Source organism: Nilaparvata lugens, chromosome 1, assembly GCF_014356525.2.
Source record: "Nilaparvata lugens isolate BPH chromosome 1, ASM1435652v1, whole genome shotgun sequence".
NCBI classification, from domain to species: Eukaryota; Metazoa; Arthropoda; class Insecta; order Hemiptera; family Delphacidae; genus Nilaparvata; species Nilaparvata lugens.
Window position 1 is genome coordinate 469,403 of NC_052504.1, and position 23,789 is coordinate 493,191.

Genomic DNA, 23,789 nt, shown 5'->3' on the forward strand with positions numbered 1-23,789 from the left:
AAAAGGTTCACTGGTTAGGATATTTATTTAAAAAATAGTATAATATATGAAACAGTAGCCTACTTTATTAAAAAGTGTACTAGTCAATTCATTTTTAAAAATTATAAATTGTTCGGTTCTGAATTAGTATTATTATGGCAAGATTAGATTAGAGTTATAATTCATTCAGGTTGCAGTTTATAGATATACTGGCTTATACACTAATTTACGTTGAATGACAGTATCGCTTATTATCAAACGAATTTTACAAAGCATGAAAAATTAGTTGAAATGAGAATAATAGTGAATGTAATTCGAATAACGATAATATAATATTGTGATGTAACTACTGTACATAAATCGGTGGTGTTTCCGCAAATAAATTGTCGATTTTCTGAAAAGGATTTAAAATAATATCCTTCCCATCATCACAAGACCAAATATAAAAAAGAATACTTGTATCCTATTACGTTTGTTAGAAGAATTCCGTTCATCAATTGAATTATTTGAATAATTAGATACAAATTTAACAATTTGAAAAAGGCGCAAGTTTTTTATAATATATACCGTATAGTGAGATCCACGTTATAATGGCAGTGTTTGATTAGCACTGGTATTGCTATCCTTGTCTATCATCCAACAAGCGTATAGTGCTATCTCTTTCTCGTTTTGCTTTGTTGCCAGATCGTCTTTTAACAATGTAGAATTAATCATTGATTAACAAAATATTTCATCTTAGTTGTGAAAATTCATTATGAAATTATTGAAAAATATAGTTTTTTGCTTAATAAAATATAATTGATTAATTTAAACGAGAATAAACAGTTAATATTACATTAATAAACCTGTATCAGCTACCGTTGATAGTTCGGCAACATTGTTCTGCTATCTTTCTCCTCTGCCATTATAACGTGGACCTCACTATACAAAAATTTAATTTTTATTTTTTCAAAACGTTCACCAACTCCGGTATTCAGAAGGCCATGATTTAAAACAAACAAACAATCATAACCTAGAAATTTCAAATTCTAGACCACCATGGATTTGGCAGCTATGTATACAAATAATCAATTTTTCTATTTTGGCATGACAGTTCTGGTTATAATTGCTCTACCATGCTTACTGATTCTAATTTTTGTTGTCTGCTATATTTTTGGCCTCACAACTGGGGCAATAATTCGGATATTTCTGAAGCCATCCAAGCAATCAAACGATACTGGCACGGAAGATCAGCAGAAGTTGATGAATTGTACGATTTTACAATCTTTGAGTAGAATTTTGCATACATAATGGATTAAATACCTTAGTGAGTAAATAATTAATTAATAATAGTGAGTAACTAATATAACTAAGGATTGTAAATAAAAATACAAATTTCAGTACCCTTTTAAATTTTTTTATCACGACATGTTTCGGATATTAACCTCCCGGTAGTTGCGCCCTACTCAATCACACGAGCAGTCGCGTGTTGTATTTTGTACAACATCCGATTTTCCAAGTGTTATATATTCTGTTTACTGTCAAAACATATTAATTAATTGTATAATTACTTTTTCTATCTTCTTGAATTATTTTACGCCTATGAACATTTGGATTACCATTTCATAGCCCAATAAGGTACATCAAGCAAAGCCATCAATTCTGTGTTATTGGTTCATTTACAGTCCCCATATACAGTCTTTCCCTATCTTATGCACTGTCGCAACTAAATAGCACCTAAAGACTGAACCATTGCTCGGTTGATACTGCAACTCAGTGGAGTGATGGGGAGAAAGTTTTGGAATGCATAGGTGACTCATTCACTGACACCATCCCATTCAATAGTTTTGTGCAGCAAAAAAACAGACTCTGTTGTACTTTTTACAACAGCGCGACTGCCGGATGGTTAATGCCATTTTCATGTCCGAAACATGTTGTGATAAAATAATTTAAAAGGGTACGGAGATCTTTATTTTTATTTATATTACAAGTAGTCCTAAAGAAAAAAGGCAATTAACGATTGATTTAGTAGTAGTCCAGGCAATGAATGCTCAAAAAAGGGTATAGAGAGAAATGTTTGGAAGACAATTGAAGCTGCTATAACAATGAAAGTGAAACTTTCAATAGGTTTTTAGTGAAATAATAACACAATTTCAAAGAGAATTTAATGCTCTACAAAACTCCGATGAGCATAAGTTTTTATGATGCATTGTTTGAGAGTTGTAAGCCCTAAAAGAGCAAAACATTGGATAAAAACCTATTATTACAACAATTACACACCTTCAAGAGCGAATATCTCGGGAACTGTTGAGAATATCACAAAATTCTATTGAACAAAAAATGTAGATAATTAATCAAGCTTTATTTTTGAATAGTTATTTATGTCGGTTGAGCGCATAGTTCTCGGGCCACTCCCGTGTTTCGGATGGACACGTTAAGCCGTCGGTCCCGGCTGCCTAAAAAGCAGTCGTTAGGTCATGTCAGAGGCCCTGAAATTGATCAGTTGCGACCTGAAAACTCTGACACCAGACCTGAGCCAGCCAGGTCACTCGATATTATTATTATTATTATTAGCGCATAGTTCTCAAGATTTGAGCGTGGAAGCAAAACGCTGAAAAATTCAACTTTTAAACCACCTTCATCCCCTTAGCACATGAGTTAGAATGGGGACTTTTGATATGTTCTCATCCTAACTAGTCTCAACAAAGCTTGAAAGTCAAAAATAATGTTTAAAACATTCCCTCAAAATTACTTTGTCAATTGGTCTATTGTTGCGAAAATGGAGATTTCACTCAACACTAAAGCTGCTGCAAAAGGTGTAGGGATATTCGTAAAAGTGTGAAATTATACATCAAATTGGAGAGAATTTAATGCTCTATAAGCTCATAATCATAATGGATTATTCCCATCGATTTTTAAAAAGTTATAAGAGCAAAAATAGAAAAAAATTATTGGCAAACGTGTTTTTTTTTCAAAAATGTCACACCTTCAAGAGCGGATATCTCGAAAACTAGAGGAGATATAAAACAAGTTGTAAAATGAATATTGTAGGAAATTACGAAAATAATATAATAAAAAAATATAAATAAATAATATAATATATTAAAAAATAAGCTTCAATTTGTTGTATGACAGTAAGTCCTTAGGATACATAGTTTCTGAGTTTTATGCGAGAAACCAAAAAATGGTACCTTTAAACCACCCCCACCCCCTTAGCACAGTGGGTAGGGGTGGGGACTTTTGATATTTTTACCTCCTTACTATCCTTAACAGAACTGGGGGGTCAAAAACTGTCTTCCCAACTTTTCCCTCTATAATCTTTCCTTGACTGGACTATAGGTAATAGTTGTGAATCATTTCTGTAGTAAGATCTAGGTTATAATGGCAGTATTTGATTACTTGATACTTGTAGTTATCCCACTGGAAACGCAGCTGCGTCGTGGTCGTCACTCTGTAGATACTCTTCTACCGAGTAGTATGGATTGGCTAACACATAGCTCTTGAAACTGTCTTCTCTCTCTACTCGTATGCTTCTAATGCTAGCCGCAACCGTGTTGTATAAACCGTGATTCAAAAAGAATACCACAACTTTGAAAATCTGTATTTAATCAAGGAAACATCATAGAAACTTGGGTTGTAAATCAAAATGAATAATATTAAAATAAATTTTTCCTCACTAGAAAACAAGTTCACAAATGTTCAATGTGGCCCCCTCCAGACACTCGAGTGATATCAATACAACTCGAACTCGTTGCACACCCTCAGTAGCATATCGGGCGTAACAGCTGCTGTTATTTCTTGTTTGAGCTCCTCAATGTTAGCTGGTAGAGGCGGTCGATATACCTTATCTTTAACGTACCCCCATAGAAAAAAACTCAGGGGGTGAGGTCAGGGCTTCTTGGAGGCCAGTGATGAAGTGCTCTGTCTCGAGCTGCTTGGCGGCCGATCCATTGCCTCGGATAGTTTTAATTCAAATAGGCACGGACAGATGAGTGCCAATGGGGTGGTGCTCCAAATAAGGAACTAAAAAAACTTTAGAGCTTCCTCGAATCGATGACAGATGGTGCTCCACTCTCCGTTTATTCTTTGCAGAGTTATCAATTTTCAAAGTTGTGGTATTCTTTTTGAATCACGGTGTATTTTTGAGCTGAGGAATTTAGGTCCACTCCTGGCTAGGGTTGATGTCACCTGCTCCACGTGGGTCATCCGTGTTTGGCGAGTGTTATGCTGATGGACTTCCCCATTCCTCACAAACAATTCAGGCTTCCCGTTCACCATCATGGCCGATTCCAGAATGAACATTGCTGGCAAAGTCAATATATTTTCGCCACACTGCACAGAAAGCAGCTGTTTTTCAGTCCCTACGTAGATCTGAAAGACATTGTTTGCAGACGACTCTCGTCTGACATCAGAACAGGTTTCTTTCCGGCTAAGAAAGGTGAAAGAGAAATGGTCTTTAACATTGGGAGCTAATGTATCGGATTTTCGGATGGATATTCCAAGCCAGGGCGGAGCTTAGAGATGACTTGAATAGACCAGACCAATCAGCATCTCGGGATCACAGCCCCACTAACGAATAAAAACGAACATTCCCGAAGTTAATAAGTCCGTAGTTAATAAGTCATCCACTAGTTCGGGCGAGTGTCAACTTTCCTCATCTGAAGTCGCCATTATTTCAGTTCGAATTTCGAATCAAACTAATTCAGCATTCGCTTCGCAACCATTTTTATTCAATTATTTATTGTTGATTAGCGCATTCCGAATTTTCAAAAATGCTTGAAGACGTCGATGCCCGATTTATTCCGTCAACATTCAACATTCCAACAATTTCCTGATATTCAGATTACCTCAGATTTGCTAGAGCTATGACCTTTAAGTTTTGCTTTCGGAAGTGCCTAATAAACAATTATTCTCATATAATATATGTATAGTTTTGTTTTTTGTGTGGCGAAAAATAGCGTTCGCACCACGGGCAAAAATGTGTTTCTGGCTCTCAATCTTTTCTAGTCCTCAAAACAAAATAATAATGTAATTGACCTTTATATGTATTATTTCATTGTACAAACTTGTAATTTCATTTGGAAATAAAATTTAATTGAATTAAATGATTTCATTAAAAATGTTCCAGACTATAATTCCGAAGCTGAAGAAAATTCCGAGTATGGAACTCTGTCACCTGGAAAGGGGTTGCATAACAGATCTCCATCCACTGAATCAAATCTATCATTAATCAGGTCGAATGAAGATCTGCAAAAACATCTCGAAAAATCAATTCACAAGTTGAGCAAAGAGTCGATTACAAAATATCATCGACCCAGAAAATCTAATGATGAAGGTGAGTCGGCCATATAATTAGCCTTAGACACGTACGATATCTACAATGTTCTTCAATGCTGTTTTCCATCACGAACTGCTTATTATTAAATCACTTTTTGCTATTAGAAAAAACGACTAATTAATGTCCAGTAACATATTCACCTAAAAATGAAAATAAGTTCGAAGTTCGAGAAAATAAGATTATTTAATTTGCAAACTGTTGGCAAGTGTTCACGCGCATCCCAAGCCTACTATTCAAAGATCTAAGCCAGCAGGTGACAGGACAATAACGCTGGAGACACACGAGGTCTGCTATCTCTTCATAGTGAATGATTTAATACAATCAACACTTGCCAACAGTTTGCAAATTGAATAACCTTATTTTCTCGAACTTCGAACTTATTTTCAATTTTAGGTGAAAATGTTACTGAACATTAATTGTAGAGATTTTTTGCTCAATCATTTCCACTTGAAATTTTTTTGTTTAAATTGTATCTGAAGCCTGATAATTGGGAATCTAAAATCAAACTTTGCATAGATGGGGCGGAGCTCCTGAAATTTTTACAGATATGGGACTTGTGGCAGTTGATAGAGCTTATCAATGACTTTTTAGGTATAGATTTGATCAAAATCGTTGGAGCCGTTTTCGAGGAAATCGCGAATAATCCTGTTCTTGACAACATTTTAGCCGCCATCTTGAATTGCATTTGATCGAAATTGTTCGTGTCGGATCCTTATAGGGGAAGGACCTTAAGTTCCAAATTTCAAGTCATTCCGTTAATTGGGAGATGAGATATCATGTACACATACAGACCAATACCCAATAACCACTTTTTGGACTCAGGGGACCTTGAAACGTATAGAAATTTGGAAATTGGCGTACCTTAATTTTTTTTCGGAAAGCAATACTTTCCTTACCTATGGTAATAGAGCAAGGAAAGTAAAAAACGAGTAGCAGTCAACTATTTCACAATAAATGAATTAATCACTCACCGTGACAAAGAGAACTTTCTTGTCTGTGAAGATGGCGGACCTGCCGAAAGATCTCGTTGTCACACTGAGTGATTAATTCATTTATTGTAAAAAATCTGACTGCTAATCGTTTTTTTCTAATAGCAAATAGTGATCTACAATGTCTTTAAGTGGTCATTCATTCAACAGAAGAACCGATAAATCGTCACTTATCTACTATGAGGGATTACAGATATCTCGACGAATATTGGGCTAACAACTTTTCCAATGTATTAGATGATAATTTGATTAAAAATAATATTTTCCTACAGTTACGTTGAAAAGTGGCCATTGCTGCACTGATTACAGAACGCAAAGAATCACTTTTCCGCTCTAGTGCGGGAAAAATTTTTCTGCACTCCAGATTTGCAACATGGCAACGCAAAATACTTAGTAGGTTATATGGAGCAACAGTGCAGCAAAAATCAAAATGAAGTTGGTAACAGTGACTGCTGTGGCTGCTATAGTGAGCAGAGGTGCAACGAAGCACAACGCGCTAATTATTACATTATATATTATAACGAGGACAGCAACAGCACAGTGCCACCACAGCACACACCACACAGCCGCCTCGCCATTCAAACACTACTAAGTTATTAGATGGATTTCAGGCAATTTTACCCATAATTACCCACTTTTCATATTCAATGGTAACTGTAGGAAAAATTTAATGTGAAATACGTGCGCAAAGTTCCTCTGCTGCACTCAACAAACCATTCCGCCCTCGCCTACGGCTCGGGCGTAAACGTTTCTTTCGGTGCAGCAAACTGTCACTTTGCGCACTAGTTGCACAAATAACTATTTCTGAATAGAATACATTTAAATAAATTGAGCACTGTTGTCAGAAATGTTATAGTATTGTTGGAGTAGCTGGGCTGGGTATGAACTATTATAACTCGTGTGAATTATATTTTGACTGTCACTGTTGTGTGAGAGAGAATCTAGATTGAATCACCTTCTAAAATCAATTTCAGCTCAACCTTATGAAATTATTGTGCTTGAGTAATTTGGGAATGTTCTATCTATATTATATAGAGGAAATAATTGGCTTATCCACGTAGCGGGATAGGAAATTTACGAGTGACGCATCATCACGTCTGAACTACTGAACTGACTATCTTCAAATTGTTGATAATATAGTTTCTCAATTCACCGAGGATGATTATAGGCCTATTTTAAATTCTTAAAGATTTCATTACGTCAAGTTTTAAAATAGACCCTTGAGGGGCATGGGCTACCTGCTAGTTATTAATTAATAATTCAAATTCAAATTTATTCATAAAAAAGACATATTTACAAAATAATAGAGTAGCAATAACAAATATAAAGAATATACTACCTGTGCGCCTGCGCGTGGATGATTTGTCCGTGTGCAGGGAGAAGTCGAACTAAATCAGACAGTTAAAATACACTGGTTTGAATTAAGGAAATTATGATACTTAAACATAGTTTGGAATTAAAAATAAAATATGAAAACAAATTTATATGATTGCAGTATAAACGTAATAATAATAATTTTCAACTCAAATGCGCTTAAGGGTTTCACTCGGCAGTCATAACTTTATTTTTTTAATATTGTGTGGGGGAAAAAATTAACATAATAATATGGATGAATATGTGAAATAATATGCTGGCATTTTCAAAGGAAATATTCATCTATAGGGCGAATTTGGGAGAGCCTCCACAACCTCTGCCCTAATGTAGAGCTATAAAATTATCTACTATAAAATTATTTTATAGTAGAAAGCTGTAATTCAAGTAATCCTCGTTTTGATATAATTTAATTGTTGTTTCTTGTCAAGGCTGTGCGAGCTGCTAAGATACATTTTACTGGTGATACTTTTCAAAGCTTCTCGATTTGTAGGCCCATGTTATCAAAATAATAAAAAATTCTGAGGAAATGGAAGAAGACCATTTATTTTTGTTTTTAATCAGTTTTTAAATATCAAAATTCGAAATTTTTAGTTTAGTCATTAGTTTTGAAGTGGAAATTTGACTTTTTGAAGTGAAAGTGAAATCTTAACCTTATTCTTTTTTGAAACTTTTATTTGTAAAAATTTGGGAGAAGACAGTTTTGGGCTATGCCTGTTGTCTTCTCCCAATCATATTATATTTATTATAATTATGATCTGTAATTCCAATGGAATAAATAAATGAATGAATGAATTTATGTTTAAATAAACAAATTGTTGTTTTCCGATTATTTATTTTTGATATTAACGCTCATACAGCCTTAATCATGGTAAATTGTATTTGAAATATACGATAGTGTGGTCCACGTTATAATGGCAGTGTTTGATTAGCAATAATATTGCTATCCTTGTCTATCATTCAACAAAGCGGTCTTTCTCCACTGCCATTATTGACCGAGTGAAGTGAGGTCTAAGATTCAAGTCGACAGTTTGGCATTTCTCTTAATGTTTAAATGTTTATATGTTGCGCATTTACGGCGAAACGCGGTAATAGATTTTCATGAAATTTGACAGGTATGTTCCTTTTTAATTGCGCGTCGACGTGTATACAAGGTTTTTGGAAATTTTGCATTTCAAGGATAATATAAAAGGAAAAAGGAGCCTCCTTCATACGCCCCATATTACATTAAAAATCAGTCTATAGAATTATTCATCATAAATCAGCTAACAAGTGATTACACAGATGTGTGGAGAAGCCAGTCTATTGCTGTATTTCCATAAGGTCTATAGTTTCAATCAGGTACTTGTGAATGAGAATACTGCGTGAGGTCTACTGTTCACAGAACTACTAGTAACGTGGACCTCACTATAGCCTATATTCACCAAGAAAAAGTATTATTTTTCATGATTTAGAAATAAAATTTTCATGGTTAAGATTAAATATTTTGATATTTTATTAGAAATATTTTCATTTCCAGTACCATTGGTTAGCAATGAGCACCAGAAGGACAAACCGCATCAGTCATCTCAGAGAGCCGGATTTTTAAAAACTAAATTTTCCGAATCTTCACAGACATTTGATGGTGAAAATGATAATCAGGAACGTCGTTCATCGAAACAATCTAAGTCGACCAGTGATACGTCTGTGAAAAGCTTATTATCACCTTATGAGGTATCACCCGACTATTTAAAATAAACTATTTAATTATCATTAAACGAAAATCCAAATTAAATGCTGTAAATCACTCCGAAGACTTCTGCTACAGCAAATATTGACAACAGGGTAAACATCTAGATGGAAATTCGATGAGCGCTACTATACAAAAATTATTTAAAATTGAACCCGGTTACTTCCTAATTGCTAGTCAGGAATGCTTACCCTTACACCAAACTGACAATCTCTGGACAGCAGCGCTCATTCTATACTAGGCCATAGCGGCCAGTCAGTCTACAGACGAAAATTGATGAGCAATTACTATTATTCAAATACTAATCGATAAATAATAATTATTATAATGCTCCAATATCTAGAGATTGGCAGTTTGGTGTAAGGGTGAGCAGACCTTACTGGCAATTATGAGGTACCGGGCTCGATTCCCGGGATGGCAAATAATTTTTGGATACTATCTCTCATCGAATTTCCATCTAGCTGTTAACCCTGTTGTCAATATTTGCAGTAGCAGAAGTATTCGGGGTGGTTTACAGCATTTAACTTTGGATTCTCGTTTAATAATAATCAATTTATTGATTAGCATTTGAATAAATACAATTTCCAAGTGTATTTGAAATTGTTAGATACTGGTAGTTTTTTAAAAATTATAATAACTATTTGAACAGTTGCAGACTCTCTCTATTTCCATATCTCAACCATGTATTTTCGTGGGTTATCTCAAAAGTATGTTGCACTATTAAATAAAAAATAAACGCACATAGTTTGTTTAAGAGGTTATGTTTGAGAAACAAACTATGTTATTTTTTCTACATAATCTCCTTTAATTTCAATACATTTCTGGTATCGTGGTATAAGTTTTTTTAATCCGTGTCATACCATTCTGCCGTCAAACTGGTTAGCCATGTCGGAACTTCTTGTATGAGATTTCCTTCGTTTGTAAAGCGTCTTCCCCCAAGGTGTTGTTTCAGCTGTGATGAAAGTCGCTTGGAGCGAGATCAGGGCAGTATGGTGGGTGACCAAAAACATCCCATCCAAACCCTTCGAGCATTGTCTTGGACAATGTTCGGGAAGCGTGAAGTGGCTGGGCGGCCGCTTCGTTGTTCGTCGTGTGTTGTTGTTCTGCCTCCAATAAATGATTGGCGCGAACGAGAAACCATTGGCCTCAACTTAACGTTTTCACCGTACACACTGCACAACTCACCATGTATTTCAGTTAAATTTTTTATTGTTTCTCGTTAAAAACCAAATAACACCGCGTACTTCGCAATCGGCGGTAGGAAGTAAGTGGTAGCTCCATAGTGGTTTGATCGCAACTGACAAATAAGTCATGGCGGCCTCTTAGGAATTTTACAGTGCCATCACACAACACCCAGACAAAAGTTCCCTGCGAACCCCAGACGTCTCCTGCCAACTGCGTGGATATAAAAAATAGTGCAACTTACTTTTGAGATGACCAGAGTATTCAACAATATAGGCTACAATATTATTACTCTTGAATCATTTTGTGGCAAGTTGTTTGGTGGATAAATATTTGAGTTTTCTGATAATTTTATTGATGTTTTTGAAGCTATGACAGATAATTGATTTCTTGGTGTGGCATTATGTTCAAAACTGAGTGTGTAACTACTATAATCATAGAGCGTAAGAAGATATTTCATGGTGTAGGTAGTTTATGTTCCAATTTTCAAGACGATTACTGTCGACTACTGTCTATTATTAGTGTTTTGTTGGGGTGAGAGTGTTATATCACAGTATGAGAGACTACAAACGTCACATACTTTCACGAAAAACAAGTACTAGGGCTATCGGCTTGAGTTAACATTGAAAATATCCCCTTTGGGTTGGGGGAGCTTTGAGTCGATCATCGTACTCAAGAATGTGTTGAAAACCAGAATTCACCCACAGTATCCATGCTTGTCGTAGGAGGCGACTAAAATGGACCTCAAGGTAACTCCAGAGAAGCTGCTTTGCCTTCAAACCCACGGGATCTGCCCCATCAGGGCAGTTTCGGATGGGCAAAAAGAAAACCCCAAGAGACCAGAGATGGGTGAAACTCCAGGCACAAATGTGGGTCAAGAGGCTGAGTCAAGGTTGGCCGGGCGCCATAGAGGAATTTTGGCGTCCCCTCTCTCAGCGAAAGGACCTACAAAAAGGCCAGGAGTGGAACTCACGTAGGTCACGAGTTTGTGGGTGGAGAGGCCAAAACTCACCACTGCTCAAAGAAGGGCGGCCATTCAGGCAAAACTTCTTGGGAGAGGTGAGGCTTTTGACCCTGTGAAGTTTCGGAGGGGCAAAAAGAAAAAACTCAAGAGACCAGTGATGGCACAAATGTGGGGGAAGAGGCTGAGTCAAGGGTGGCCGGGCGCCCCAGAGGCAACTTGGCCGCCCCTTCCTCAGCGGAAGGATCTACAAAGAAGGCCAGGAGTGGAACTCACGCAGGTCACGAGGACTAATCAGTCTGAAGAGACTGCCAAGCATATCACACTGGATTGCGACAAGGATTGCAACCAGGTGATGAATGGAATGTTAGTATAGGGAAAAACTCCTGGTTCTTGTAAAGGACATAGGTATTGGTTTGCCTAACTAACATACTACTTGGGAACACAATAAGCTTCGGTTGATGTGTGGGGTTATTTGAACCTTTGGATCCTTGAATCCGTCCCTTTAAAAACAATAAACAATAAACATTGAAAATTGTATAATTACATCATATTATTTCAAGTATTAACACCGCATCATTCATTGATTGTAGCACTTTGCTGAATATTATCACACCTATTCAGCAGCTCAAAACGCAGCTTTAAGTATCCTGTTGTCTACCAAGGAATCAGATTGGATCCCCATAAAGGAACCTGGTCCAGATATTATCGAATACATTGAAACTAATAAAAAGAAAACCTATCTTCTCAAGGTAAACATGTTGATCAATTAATTTGTCATATTTCTTATCATTGAGAAACAATAGACTATTATCATAGAGAGACAATAGTATAAGTAGATATCCCATGGTATGGGGAATTTATGTCGCAACTTTTACTGTTATCTCAAGCCGATTACTGTCTATTATTGTCAATTTTTACTGTTTTGTTGGGGTGAAAGTGTATGAACGGCACAATTTGAGAGACTACCAGCGTCACACAGCTGCATAGGAAAGAACTACGTGAACTATCGGCTTGGGATAACAGTAAAAGTTGCGACATGAACGCCCTATACCATGGGATATCTACTTATACTATCGTTTCTCTATGCTATTATTTATTAATCAAATCTCGCTCCCAACTGCATATTTGAATTTGGCAAATTTGTAACATATAATTATTAAAGTGTTCAAGTGAAATTAATAGGCAAATCTTTTTCATTGACAATTTATAAATTCTTAGCCCACTATAGTGAGGAACAAGTTATTATGGCAGTGGAAAGATAGAAGAACAGTGTTGGTGATTCTCTGCCTTACACTGCCTCCTATACAAGATATCTGATACTAGTATATCCAAAGACCTTAAAGATGCTAAAGATATCTCTATAAGGTCTTTGAGTATATCCTATACTAAAACAAGCAACTTCTGTCGTCTGTTGGTGATGGAAGTGAGTGAGCGAGTTCATGTGTGTGGGACTGTGTCAAAATTATGACTCAGCTATTGAACTTTTGTAATCATTCAATCAGGTACTTAGTGCCGGTTGCAAAAAAGCCGGGTTATTTTCAATCCTGATTAATTCCAGTAGATCCATCTTTTGAAATGGTCTTCTCTGATTTGGTTCACGTGAAGTTAATCAGGATTAAAATTTAACCGGCTTTTGTGCAACAGGCCCTTTGTGAGGGAAATTTTTGCATTCCTCTGGGAATTAATCTCAATTTACTGTGATTAGATGGAACATTTCTGTATGAATGTTATTATAATTTCTTCTTTCTTAATACATTTTTTATGCTTTTGTACTCCAGAGTTAAATTATAACTCTTCATTTTTGTTTGAAATAATCGATTATATTTTATTTGTCAAGAAATATTGTTTTGATGATTCGATAATGAATTTCATAATTAAAGATAATTTCAATTTCAATCGATTATATTTTATTTGTCAAGAAATATTGTTTTGATGATTCGATAATTGAAATTGAATATTTTGTCAATTAATTGTATTTCTACATTGTTAAAAAACGATCTGGCAACCTTGCGGAGGTAGAAAAGGATAGCGCTATTTGTTTTGTTGCTTGATAGACAAGGATAGCAATACTACTATAATAACAAGGACCTCACTACAGCAACTAAATTATGCTTGGCTGAGATAGTTATTGAAATCGTTTATGAATAGCGACGTAAACATAATACGGTTATACTGAACATTTCGACTACATGTAGAAAATTTTTCAGTTACTACTGAGGTTGTTAGAAATTGAAACATTCCAAAATACAGAATAATATAGTGAAAGTTCATAAAATTTTGTGTTATTCTACATTCCAGGCTATAGTGGACGCAAGACCTGATGTAATCTCTCGCATAGTCTTCGATCTAATAGATGAAGTGCATCTTTGGAGTCCCAAGCTAACCATGCATTGTACCATGCTCAAGGTAGGTCCAATTTTAAACACACTCACTTTATCTACTTTTACCATAAAGAAAAAATAGTTTAAGAAGAAATCCTATGGTATAGGTATTTTATAAATTTGGCTTAGTGGTTTTGTGTTTTGTTTCGGCTTTGTATATGCTTGGACTTTTTAACATCAAAAAGAACTTTATTTCGAAGTGAAAAGTGTAATTTAAAAGTGTTGTGCTCACTATAACCTTAGAGTCCGGTTTCCCATTAGGGAATTTTGGACTATATACGGCGAGGTGGAACCCTTGGGTCTCCCCACCATTCAAAGCCTTACGCTAATAATAATAATAATGGTATAGGTCGTTTACATTGCAAATTTCAAGCCGATCTTTGTTAACTCAAGCCGACTACTGTCTATCATTACTGTTTTGGCCGGGTGAGAGTGTAAGAACGGCACATCATGAGAGACCACAAGCGTCACATGGCTACATTAAACATAAATACTATAGTGAGGTCCACGTTATAATGGCAGTGAAGAAAGATAGGAGAATCTCTCCATTTTGCCACTGAGTGTACACAGTTGTTACTGAATTCATCCCATTAAATTTGATCTAATAATAATTATAATTTCCTTGATAAAATAATCAATTGAATGTCAAATTAATCAAGAATATTTATTTTTTCATAATTTGATTAAAAAATTTGCTTCTATAACTGAGATCGGATTTTATTTTTATACAAACCTGGAATGGCGGCTAATTTAAAAAGCTGTGATACACCAATCTGAATTTCAAAACAACAGAAATTGAGTTATTTGGTAAGTATTTTATACTAATTACTTTTAAAAATAATAGAAATCCTATTAAAATTAGGTGATTTTAATGGAAATAATTCTGAAATAACCTTTCAATAGGTTGTTGTAAGATAGAAAAGGACAGCAACAGTATTATCAATCGTACACTGCCATTATAACATGGACCTCACAAAAGGACAATCGGCTTGAGTTAACAGTGAAATTTGGAACATAAACGCCCTATACCATGGGATATCTTCTTATGCTATCTTTTCTCTAAGGCATTATTATGCTATCTACTATAGAAGGCCGTGGGAATATGAGACAATGTGCCGGTTGCACAAAAGCCGGTTGAATTTTAACCGTGATTAATTTCACGAGAACCATTCAGAGAAGGCCTTTTAGAAAAGACGGCTTCTGTGATTGGTTATTGTGAAATTAATCACGGTTAAAATTTAACCGGCTTTTGTGCAACTGGCACTTACTGTGTCCTATATCCCAGAGCTCCCATTGACATTATAATAACGTGAATCACAATATAGCACCATCTTATATTATTTTATTGGCATGTTTCAGCACAAAAACCATTTTCAAATGTCATTTCACATTATACAGAATCTTTCTAAATGATGGACCCATAAAAAATAGGTATTTATTAAAGTGAAAATGCAAAATGGACAACCTTTATACCAATGGAAAGAGAAAGTTTTAAAGTTTCTTTTAATACCTTAGAGTCCGGTTTCCCATTAGGGAATTTTGGACTATATACGGCGAGGTGGAACCCTTGGGTCTCCCCACTATTGAAAGCCATACGCTAATAATAATAATTGACCGAGCGAAGTGAGGTCTAAGGCCGGTTACAGAGCTTGACTGACCATCAGTGCGTACGTCAGTCGCGCTTCTCTTTTCCATAGATATTCCATGTATCCGTACAGAGCAGGACTGACGGCACGCATGCGAACGGTCAGGACCATGCGTTTTATACAGCGTACGAAGATCATAGGTCGAGCTCGTGCGCATCCGTTCCATCGGTCGACTGACGCGCTATTGAAACAAATAGAAGCTTTCAGAGCTGTACTGATCAGTAGCCCGATCGCAACATAACCAATGTGCTGACACCTCTGCCCGACAATCAGCTGATATTGAATTGAATAGCATAATGAATGAATTCAATTTATAGTGTCATATTTGAATTCAGAGTTTTTCTATACATTTCTTAAATCATTTCTAAATTTTTCATTGAAAAAATCATATATTATTAATATTATCTACATTTATTTGATCCGTAGCTTAAAGTGACTGCATGTATTCCCAATGGTGATACAAGCTCGAAATAACTCATCAAAATTTCTGATGGACATTCTGAGGTAGTTGGAAAATGTATCTTCACCCCAAGCAATGATGTATATAATGGTACTAAATTCCCTTTGAAATGCTCTTTGGGCGACCATCGGGTGAACCTGATATCTACGTCTTTTAAACTTTCGTTTACGAAGATAATAAGCAGCAATTAAACAATTTGTAAAGGCGTCCATTTTGCGAGTCAGAAAAACTGATGTATGGAAAGCACGGTATATAGAAGACTAGCCGTCAGGCTCGCTTCGCTCGCCATATCCGTCTGGCCAGGGGGCTCCGCCCCCTGGACCCCCGACTGGATCGTCCAAGAATGAGATCAGCAGGCTCGCTTCGCTCGCCTGCATTTTTCATTTGAGCATTTTTATCATAATATGTTAGGACAATCCAGTCGTGGGTCCAGACTAAACGTCTGGCTAAACGGATATGGCGAGCGAAGCGAGCCTGACGGCTAGTAATATAATATTTCCAGGATTGAAGTAGCAGTGCCCAATCAATTTTTCCGCGATAAATGCATTTAAATCTTCAACTTGGTGCCAACCTAACAAAGTCAACTCAACTTAATGCCAACCTGACAAAATTATTAATTTAGTTGCCAGTTAACAACTGTTTCGAAGAGGTACTCTATCTAGATTATAGTTCTATAGTAACATATGATATGGAAATTTCAATTATAATTAAGAGATTGGGAGAAGAAGAATATACATGCTAAAAGACATACTTTAAACCTTTAAAAACAACCCTTAGATTTGAAATATTGCCAAAAGATTTCTTAGTGCGCCTCTAAAGGGACAACTGAACATACCAACCAAATTTGAACGTTTTTGGTCCGGTAGATTTTTAGTTCTGCGAGTGAGTGAGTGAGTCAGTCAGTCAGTCAGGCAGTCAGTCAGTGAGTGAGTGCCATTTCGCTTTTATATATATAGAAGACGGTAGGTGTCACGCGCATGTTTGTGATAAATTTCCGGTGGAGCTGACGTTATTTTAGATCCAATTATCTGTTCTTAACAAATATGTTTCATAAATTGTCAATAGGTGTTGAAAACCTCGGTTGGTGTCGATGACGCAATCTAGTTAGCTGGCCACTGCGCACACATTTCGTGACCCCTACCGTTTTCATCTAAATACCGTGATGGAAAGGATGGAGCATTATTCATCATAAATCAGCTTACAAGTGATTACACAGATGTGTGGAGAAGCCAGTCTATTACAATATTTCCATAAGGTCTATAGTTTCAATCAGGTACTTGTGGATGAGAATACTGCGTGAGGTCTACTGGCCCCTGTTTCATAAAAATTTAAAAGTCCTGTAATACAGGAACAGCTGATTTTATCGGCTATATTGAGCATGTAATTGGAATGGTGATTCTCCTGTATTACAGGACTTGTAACTTTTATGAAACAGGTCCCTGTTCACAGAACTACTAGTAATGGTATAGGTCGTTTTCATTGCAAATTTCAAACTGATTCTTTGTTAACTCAGCCGTTTACGGTCGACTACTGTCTATCATTATGTTTTGGCCGAGTTATTTTTACTTTCCTTGCCCTATTACCATAGGTATAAGGAAAGTATTGCTTTCCGAAAAAATTTAAGGTACCCCAATTTCTAAATTTCTATACGTTTCAAGGTCCCCTGAGTCCAAAAAAGTGGTTTTTGGGTATTGGTCTGTATGTGTATGAGTGTATGTGCGTCTGTGTACACGATATCTCATGTCCCAATCAACGGAATGACTTGAAATTTGGAACTTAAGGTCCTTACACTATAAGGATCCGACACGAACAATTTCAATCAAATGCAATTCAAGATGGCGGCTAAAATGGCGAAAATGTTGTCAAAAACAGGGGTTTTCGCGAATTTCTCGAAAATGGCTCCAACGATTTTGATCAAATTCATACAAAAAATAGTCATTGATAAGCTATATCAACTGCCACAAGTCCCATATCTGTAAAAATTTCAGGAGCTCTGCCCCATCTATGCAAAGTTCGATTCTAGATTTCCAATTATCAGGTCTCAGATATAATTTAAATGAAAAATTTCGAGTGGAAAAGATTGAGCATGAAAATCTCTTCAATTATTGTCCAATAATATTTTCACCTAAAATTTAAAATAAGCTTGAAATTTGAGAAAATGTGATTATTTTAATTGATAACTGTTGACAACTGTTTGATTCTATTTAATCATTCACTATGAAGAGATAGCAGATCTCGTGTGTATCCAGCGTTATTGTCTTGTCACCAGCTGGCTCATATCTTTGAATAATAAACTAGTATGCGCGGGAACACTAGCGTCAGGTGATTATTTTTCATAACGGCAAGGAAAGTTGTGTGAGTGCGCCACACCAGATTTTTTCCCTCTCTATCATTTTGATGATGTACTTATTTAATGAATCAATAAAGAATAGTCAGCTGTTCCATTTCATTAATTATTTAATTCTTTTCTATTTCATTCACTATAATTTTATCCCTCTCATTTTCTTTGATTTTGTTTTCAGATAGTAAACTTGAACACCCACATCGTGCACTCCATCATCACTCCGGGCAAAGTGATGAAGCCGAGAGATTTCGTGCTTCTGAACCACAGAGCCAACATGGTGGTGCTTGGGAGAGACTCCATTGTCATCTCGACCACCTCCGTTGACTTTGACTGTCCCCACCTACAGTCACAGCATCGTGGTACCTTAGTCAGGTACTCTAGATAGTTCATTCTTGGTATATTCCCATATATTGTTTTCCTAAATAATACAATTATTCATTTAATAGTAAAATTATACTTATGATTACATACATACATACTGGAAAATTTTTATCTAGAAAGTTTTACATTAGCTGTGCGAAAGGTATTTCACTAGCTACTGCTTGATCGAGTCTTACAGTATTATTAATTACAAAATATTTGTTGATTTCCAATCAGAACATTTGAATCATAAAATATCACATTGACATGAATAAAACAAAATAAATCTTATAGCACCCTTTATTTTCTTTAAAAAACTTTAAAATAGTTGAACAACTAGTTTCGGTTTACACTATCTTCAGGTTATAAAATAAAACCGAAGATTTAAGGTTTTATTTTATAACCTGAAGATGGTGTAAGCCGAAACTAGTTGTTCAACTATTTTAAAGTTTTTGAAAAAAAGGGTGCTATAAGATTTATTTTTCCTCCATCTACTGTCTAAAGTACTTACTTTACTCCCTGAAACATAATACTAAAGTGTCACTTTTTCGCTCTCGGTAGTAAAAAACAGAAAAACTCCCTAGGGAGGAAAAGTGACTCCATTTAAATAACATGGGAAGCATCTCTATTTCAAAAACTCACATTGTAATAGGTTAGAAGGTCTAAGCTCAGATGAGAAAGCGTAATAGAGGTGTATGTCATTGAGTAAACTGAATTCAATACCACAACAAGAAATTTGATCAACTCATGAAATATACGTTTGTATGATATTATATTCTTAATATTAGTAGACGATAAAAATTTATACAATTTTTAAAATATTTTATTCTATTCAAAATACCAGCCAACAAATATTTTAGATCTGCAATTCAAATCTGAACCGCGTGATCTGGAGTCAGCCATTTTAGGTAGCCGCTCAGAGGTTTATAACACCTATTGGCAATTTATGTAAATTATTTGTTAAAAACAGATGATTGGATATAAAATGACGTCAGCGACACCGGAAATTTAGCACAAACATGCGCGTGACACCTACCGTCTTCTTCTATTTACCGTGGCGCAATCGGCAGTGCCAATCAGCCGACCGGTTTTTAGGTTTTAGATTTTAGGTTATGTTGTTAGGGAACATTGTCACCAATACGTAAGTTATTAAAATTATTTTATTTGCAGTTTCTATCAAAAAATGTAGATGGAGGAAAAATGTTGTGTACATCACGATCGAAAAATACTTTTTCTCCCTCAGGGAAATTGTTGCCCTCGGCTTTGCCTCGGGCTTCAAACTTTTTCCCACAGGGAGAAAAAGTCGTACTTTTCACTCTAGATATACAAATAACTATTGTTTTATTAATTTAAAAGTAGCCCATGTCAATAAGTGTTTCACATTGACATGATATTCCCTCATCATCTAGCAATGAATAATATGTAATATAACAGACATGAATCTGTGATAAGATTACATAATCAGGATACATTATTTTTCCAGTTCCCAAGTGGATGGAGTTGACTTTAATCCACTATTACCGTATTTCAGGTTACATCTATGAAGTATCTATCTATTATAGCCTAGCCTACTTATGTGTATTAGACCGGACAATGTATTGTTCCATCTCATATATAGGTTTCATTGTATTATATCTTTCAGGGCCGGTTTCCGAGCTCGGGATTTAGCCAAGCTCTAGACTTTAAACAGCTGGAGTAAGAAAATTTCTTTCCAAAACGGGGCGTAGTCACAGTTCACATTTAAATTAAATTTCAAAAAACTAGAAAATTGACACAACATTAAATAAAGAGAAAGTAGTGTTAAGTTTCAGCTATATTGAATTATTTAGAAATTTTCCATTCCGTCAAGGAAAAACGTTTCCAATCATAGAAATGAGAAAATAAATATCATGAAAACTGTGACTGTTTCGGAAAGCCGATTTTCTGACTCCGGCTGTTTAAAGTCTAGAACTTGGCTAAATCCCGAGCTCAGAAACCGGCCCTAATCTACCGAGGATGGTTATAGGCTTATTTTAAATTATTCAAGATTTCAGTAGGTCAAGTTTTCAGTTTGTCAAGTTTTCAATTAGATCATTGCGGAGCACGAGTCACCTGCTAGTATGGAATACTTCCATCCAGGCTTCCCGTTTCCTAGATAGTTTTTATTGTACATAATAAACATTTCTTATTGTCAATGTTGTTTTTTATATTAAAAGTACTTGACTATTGTGAGGTTCAGGTTGTAATGGCAGTGGAGAATGATAGGAGAACAGCGTCACCGATTCTCTGCCTTGCCACTGCCTTCTATAGCATATAGATGATACCGGTATAGCTGATGGAATGTTCATTTTTGTGGAATTAACGTTGTTGAAAAACTCAAACTCAAATTATTTATTGTATAAAACACTATAATTATAATACAATTATGATAATATTATAATCGATTTTTAAATGGAAAATATTTTAATTTTAAGTTTTTGTAATGTATTGTATATAAAAAATTTTATATTTTTCACATTTGTAAAGTTTGTTTAATGATTTTGGCAATAAATATTTCTTTATTCTTTATGACATTGGAGGAAAAACTAGGCTGAGCCTGTACTATTTCTCTCCAAAAATTTTGATAAAATGCTAATGCTGTCCAAAAGTTAAGGTTATGTAATCACACACTGCTTCATCACTTGATTTTCGGTCCAGGAATAATGAATTGAAAATTTTGAAGGTTGATGTTATACTCTAAATGAATCACAGAATGTATCACAATAAATAAAAAACTTTTAAAATGTTGTACTTATTTGAAAAATTTGAATACAAAATCAAAAACCTACTCATTAAAAACGATCTGGCAACGTTGCGGAGGTAGGAAGGGATAGCGCTATCTGCTTTGTCGAATGATAGACAAGGATAGCAACACTAATCTTAATCAAACCGTGCCATTATAACGTGGGCCTCACTTTAATTTTGATTTAAAAATACTTATTTGAATCATAGAGAAAGGATAGCATAAGAAGATATCTCATGATAAAGTTCTTAATGTTGCAAATTTCACTGTTAACTCAAGCCGATAGTCCTAGTAGTTCTTTATCGTGGAGCTATGTGACGCTGGTAGCTCTCATACTGTGCCGATCGTTCTTACACTCTCATCCGGCAAAAACATTAATAATAGACAGTAGTCGGCAGTAATTGGCTTGAGTTAACAGAGAATCGGTTTGAAATTTGGAACATTAACAACATATACCATGAAAAATATCCCTTGAGAATTCTTATGAATTATAAATGAAGATATTCTTATACTATCTTTTCTCTATGCCTGTACTGTGTGAGAAAAAATGTGAAATAGATTGATTTTTATTAATTAACTGACATTTTTATACTAGTAGGTAACCTGTGCTCCGCAAGAATCTAATTGAAAACTTGACGAACTGAAATAATGGAGAATTTAAAATAGGCCTATAACTATCCTTGGTAAATTAAGAATCTATATATGATAAATTTAGGGTTAATCAGTTGAGTAGTTGAGACGTGATGATGCGTCATTCGTGAATTTCCTATCCCGTACGTCTATAAGCCAATTATTTAACTTTTTACTTTCCTTGCCCTATTACCAAGGTAAGGAAAGTATTGCTTTCCGAAAAAAATTAAGGTACCCCAATTTCCAAATTTCTATACGTTTCAAGGTCCCCTGAGTCCAAAAAAGTGTTTTGTTTGTGTGTGTGTGTGTGTGTGTGTGTGTGTGTGTGTGTGTGTGTGTGTGTGTGTGTGTGTGTGTGTGTGTGTGTGTGTGTGTGTGTGTGTGTGTGCGTCTGTGTACATGATATCTCATCTCCCAATTAACGGAATGACTTGAAATTTGGAACTTAAGGTCCTTACACTATGAGGATCCGATACGAATAATTTCGATCAAATAAAATTCAAGATGGCGGCTAAAATGGCGAAAATGTTGTCAAAAACAGGGTTTTTGGCGATTTTCTCGAAAACGGATCCAACGATTTCGATCAAATTCATACCTAAAATAGTCATTGATAAGTTCTATCAAATGCCACAAGTCTCATATCTGTAAAAAATTCAGGAGCTCCGCCCCATCCATGCAAAGTTTGATTTTCGATTCCCAATTATCAGGCTTCATATACAATATGAACAAAAAAAAATCAAGTGGAAAAGATCGAGCATGAAAATCTCTACAATTAATGCTTAGTAGTATTTTCACCTAAAATTGAAAATAAGCTCAAAATTCGATTATTCAATTGTAAACTGTTGGCTACTGTTGATTCTATTAAATCATTCACTATGAAGAGATAGCAGACCTCGTGTGTGTACAGCGTTATTGTCCTGTCACCAGCTGGCTCAGATCTTTGAACACCAGCGTCAGGTGATCAATTTTCATAACGGCAAGGAAAGTTGTGTGAGTGCGCCACACCAGATTTTTTATATTATAGATTACATTCTTGTATTGGATTGTTTTTCAGAGGCACAAACGGCCCGTCATGTATGGTAATAACCGAATTGCCACATGACAGCGAAAAAAGCGAAATTAAGTGGATCCTGAACGGTGACCTTGGTGGATGGGAGCCCAAGAAGATTGTAGATCTAGCGCTACAGGCGTTCCTTCTAAGATATATGGCTGCGTTAAGGGAGCGAATCGTACATCTTGAGGGCAATGTATAAATCCGCTCAAAAATGTCAATAAATTTCGTTTGTTTCAATAAAATGAATATGTGAAATTATGTGGTATTATTAGTCTTATTTTATTAGACTAATGTTTAATGTCAGGTGTATTATTCTCTTATTTTAATTGTTGGATGAGAGCCCAAGAAGACTTTCGACCAGTGAGGTCCACGTTATAATGGCAGTGTTTGATTAGCAATGGTATTGCTATCCTTGTCTATCATTCAACAAATCGAATAGCGCTATCTGTTTCTCGCTTCGCTCTGTTGCAAGATCGGTTTTTAACAATGTAGAAATATAATTAATTAACAAAATATTTGATCTCGTAATTATGAAATTATTGAAAAATATAATTCATTGCTTAATAAAATATAATTGATTATTTTAAACGAGAATGAACAGTTAATATTACATCAGATTTAC

The 23,789-nt window shown here is 35.4% G+C and overlaps 1 protein-coding gene across 2 annotated transcripts; it reads left to right on the forward strand.

Moving 5' to 3' along the window:
• The first annotated feature begins 896 nt into the window (after positions 1-896).
• On the forward strand, positions 897-23,422 carry LOC111044684 (steroidogenic acute regulatory protein, mitochondrial). Of its 2 annotated transcripts, none has more exons than XM_039427011.1 (7): positions 897-1,228; positions 5,087-5,293; positions 9,176-9,369; positions 12,122-12,280; positions 13,830-13,937; positions 18,541-18,757; positions 23,168-23,276. In XM_039427011.1, the coding sequence occupies exons 1-6, from the start codon at positions 1,018-1,020 to the stop codon at positions 18,745-18,747; spliced, it is 1,086 nt and encodes a 361-aa protein (XP_039282945.1). In that variant the 5' UTR covers positions 897-1,017; the 3' UTR covers positions 18,748-18,757; positions 23,168-23,276. The 2 variants fall into 2 exon arrangements, with proteins under 2 accessions (XP_039282945.1, XP_022185585.2); XM_022329893.2 differs by having other exon boundaries at positions 983-1,228; positions 18,541-18,734; positions 23,168-23,422.
• Positions 23,423-23,789: the final 367 nt, after the last annotated feature.